Source organism: Azolla caroliniana, unplaced genomic scaffold (genome assembly GCF_043228905.1).
Source record: "Azolla caroliniana isolate FFs.n. ecotype wild unplaced genomic scaffold, voAzoCaro1.0.p SCAF_9, whole genome shotgun sequence".
In the NCBI taxonomy this organism is placed as follows: Eukaryota; Viridiplantae; Streptophyta; class Polypodiopsida; order Salviniales; family Salviniaceae; genus Azolla; species Azolla caroliniana.
Window position 1 is genome coordinate 12,985,876 of NW_028230444.1, and position 3,855 is coordinate 12,989,730.

At 40.8% G+C, this 3,855-nt stretch overlaps 1 protein-coding gene across 1 annotated transcript; it reads left to right on the forward strand.

Moving 5' to 3' along the window:
• The first annotated feature begins 981 nt into the window (after positions 1 to 981).
• LOC147860198 (uncharacterized) lies at positions 982 to 2,165 on the forward strand. Its single transcript, XM_087324885.1, has 2 exons — positions 982 to 1,465; positions 1,561 to 2,165. The coding sequence occupies exons 1-2, from the start codon at positions 1,076 to 1,078 to the stop codon at positions 1,831 to 1,833; spliced, it is 663 nt and encodes a 220-aa protein (XP_087181011.1). The 5' UTR covers positions 982 to 1,075; the 3' UTR covers positions 1,834 to 2,165.
• Positions 2,166 to 3,855: the final 1,690 nt, after the last annotated feature.

Here is a 3,855-nt window from a genome sequence, read left to right on the forward strand (position 1 = left end):
AGAAGAGAAGGATAGGAGCATGTACATACATATACCATACACACATTTCATAATAGATATGAGTTTTGAACGGCAGACCATATTTATTCATTATTCTGAGTGTAATGGAATGAATAGGAAGTGAGGCTAATGAATAATGAAATGGCATGCGATGAGAGAGAAAGAGAAAGAGCTATGTATTTATCACATAATCTTCTTCCCCATATCTTCCCTCCATTTCAGTCAGTGAGAGTCAGTCATTCAAAATATGAATATGTACATATAAAATTGAGTCAGTGACCGAACGTGCCACGAGCAGCAGCAGCAGCACCTTCATCATTCTTTGTGCCGTACGCGTGTGATATGTCACATGCTTTCTCTCTCTCTCTCTCTCTCTCTCTCTTACATTCATGCATGCCGACCCCACAACCACACACTACACTAATGACTACACACACACACATGTACATATGTATGGGTATGTGTATATATGTATGTATGTGTGTGTCATATCATATACATACATACATACATACATACATACCTATGTATACTAACTACATCTACATCCATCATCCTACCCTATATCCCATCCCCATAGCAAACAACATCAACCAACCTCTGATTCTCTCCTTTTCTTTTTTTTAATGTTATTATTTTGTTGTTGGTTTATTCCCTTCAGACCCTTCCTTCACCTCTGTCTCTGTTCTTCTTTCTTCCTTCCATTACTTTACTATTCGACCAGCAACCCAGATCATGCCACGTGGCGTCGTGCCTACCGATTGATAGTTATAGCCGGCGTCGCTACCATCCATAATCTATCTATCCATCATATACATACATACATACATACATACATACATACATACATACTCAATCGTCATCGTCATCGTCGTCGTCGCCGGAAGAACCGAACCAACAACCCTAAAACCCAGCCCTCGCCTTGGTTTTTTAAACTACATACCTCCTCTCCTCCCTCGTCCGTTAGTTAGTTGTTAGTTTATTATTACCTTCCTTCCTTATTTAGTAGTAAGTAAGTAGTGCGTCGTGCTTTCACATTCATTCCACTTCAGCTATCAGATCCTCCCCGCCATCCATGTCTCCTCCTCCTCCTCCTCCTCCGTCATCCAAATACCACCTGTCCATACCTGTCATCGACGGCCCAACATCATCAACATCAACATCAACATCATCATCGTCAACAACAACATCATCATCATCATCATCAACAACAACAACAACAACAACATGTCTGATCCTGCTCATTCCCCTGTCCATGATGATGATGATGGTGGTGGTCGTTTTTGCTACCTCACCACCACCACCACCACCACCGCTGCGGCTGACGTCCTCATCTTCCTCACTGCCAACCCATGTCGGGAGAAAGCTTCTGATGAGCCCCACACTGTGTACGCCAGGCCAAAGGATTCTGACATTTAAGCTTAATATTTCAATGAAAAGCTTGTGCTACGTTCTAAATGCCATGGTAAGCTAACCAACCTTATCTCATCCAATCTACTGTACTACACAATAGATGAAATCTTCATATCTCAAATGCTAGACTGTACTATTTATTTTTAGCAGGCTTCCATGGAGAACTCAGTCTCCCGTCAGCATCCTAGATCCATCCATCCTCAAACAAAGAGGAAGTCGGTTAGAGAGTTATGGGTTTCTGTAACAGGGCACATGTATCCATCCCTAGAAAAGCCATCATCCCCAACATCACCTCCACTTTCGTCATCTTCACCCATGCACGCGACCAGTAGTTCGACGATTTATACTGCTGATGAGAAGAGATTAGTACCAGGAGGCCCCGATCCTCTCCATCATACAAATCATCCTTATTCTCCATAGTCAGGCCTAGCTTGTGGTAAACCTAGCTACTATCATGACTGACGAGATGCTTAGGGGAGGAAGATTAACGTCAACCTTGAGTTATTAAGAGAGGGACTCGTAAAGAATATTTAACACAAGTCATGAGCACAGAATACTCCGGCCAGGTTCCTCTCGACAACAAGGTCCGATGGTTGGAGAATCACATTCATTATTCACGTCTTCCTTGGTTTTTCTCGCTCTCGTGGAGGGTGAAGATGGATCAGGGTTAAGGTTGTATGTTTGAAATTGGTCTTTTGAAGCTGTTGGCGTCACACTGAAATATAGAACATGTATAGACTCAAGGAGCTCCTTTGTCATGGATGCGTTGGAATGGAAGCTTGTAATACAATATGTGTTTCCCATTAATGTTGGTCGGCCTTTCTCTCCTCCTCGATGGGTTTGTAGTAGATTTGTGTCTGATGTTCGTTATGTTATTCGTTTAGGCAATTGCTGTGCTGATGTCATCGTAAACTGAAGGAAATGCTGATTGAATGTCATTGTTTAGGTAAGGGGTTTAGAAATATACATCACTGAGTTTTAAATGGATTAAATATCACTAGCAATTTGGAATAGGAAAATGTAGTTATTTATTGATATGGTAGCATCGTCTAATTCTTATTTTGTAGTGTGTATATGCGTTGGTGCGTGGCAATATATATACACACACACACACACATATATTATAAACGCCCAAACTGTCCGTCTCATTTGGAGAGTGTTGGCGTTGAGCAAGTTGAATATGAGAAAGTAAGATAATTGTAGGTTATATAACGGCTGCTTATTCTATAAGCATTAGGATAAATTGTTGGTGTACTTGATGTTTATGGTGTTCTGGTTAGCCCATTGAATAAACAAATTGAAGATTGTTGATATTTTCGTGTTGAAACTGACATGAATTGTGCTGGGGGTTCTGAGCGTATGGATAAATAAATTATTCAACAGTGGTGGCAAGCGTAGCGTGAATGCGTGGGGCACTCTTCCATCTATGCTGAATCCACTGGAAGGATAACTATTGAACACTGTTTTCAAGTTTATGCTTCCAATATTGGAAAACCACTCATGCATTGATTGTTACATGAATGATTGCTGTCTATGCTGAAGCCATTGTATTGAATGAAGCTAAAGAATTCTCAATCTTCCTAGCAAAACAAACGGAGATCTTGTTTCACAAGGTCAATCAATTAGTGCATGACTACAGAGGTGAGATCACGTTTTACATCACCTCTGTCTATTGATCTTTATCATGCTTCTGTAGTGGTCTTTTTCATTACCTTGTGTAGTTAGTGCTCCTATTAGCAAATGGTATTAAAGCCTTAAGGTTTGGCATTCGTGGCCTTCGAAATGAGAAGACTTGAAAGGTTTGGATTTAGTGGCCTTAGAAATGAGAAAACTTGTAGGGTATTAATATTGAGCGCAGAGATACGAAACATTTTTGGCCGAGGGAGGTGCAAAGCAATATAATCTGGAAGTTTTAGTTACATCTGCAATTTATTTACACTGCGTCAAGAACAAAGTTTTAGTAGGCAATAAAAAACTTTGAGAGGAACCCTAGGTAGTTCCTAAAAGTATGTTGGGTCTTCTATCCACTCAAGTGGAGCCCACGACATGGAGCCGGCTTACAGAGCCAGCTGTCGAGGGCCTAAAGCCGGGAGCCGGTGGTCGACAGCTGATTGGGAGTTGGCTGTCGGTTAAGAGAATACAGCTGACTGCAAGTTGGCTGATTAGAAGTCAATTATGAGTTGGTTGAGTGACGAATCAGATGGATGCCGATTCGGTGAATGTCGGAAAGTTATAATTATAATTATATACACAGATACACAGACACACATATATATATGTATATATGTTTTTTTGGTATGCTTTGTATGTGTGTCTTTTGAATGTGTGCCTGTGTGAACGCAGATACAAATATGAACGTTGCACAATAAGCCTCATAAATGAGGCGACACACATACAGAACAGAGCGTGATACAGAGAAAAACACTGTATGAATGAACAAAA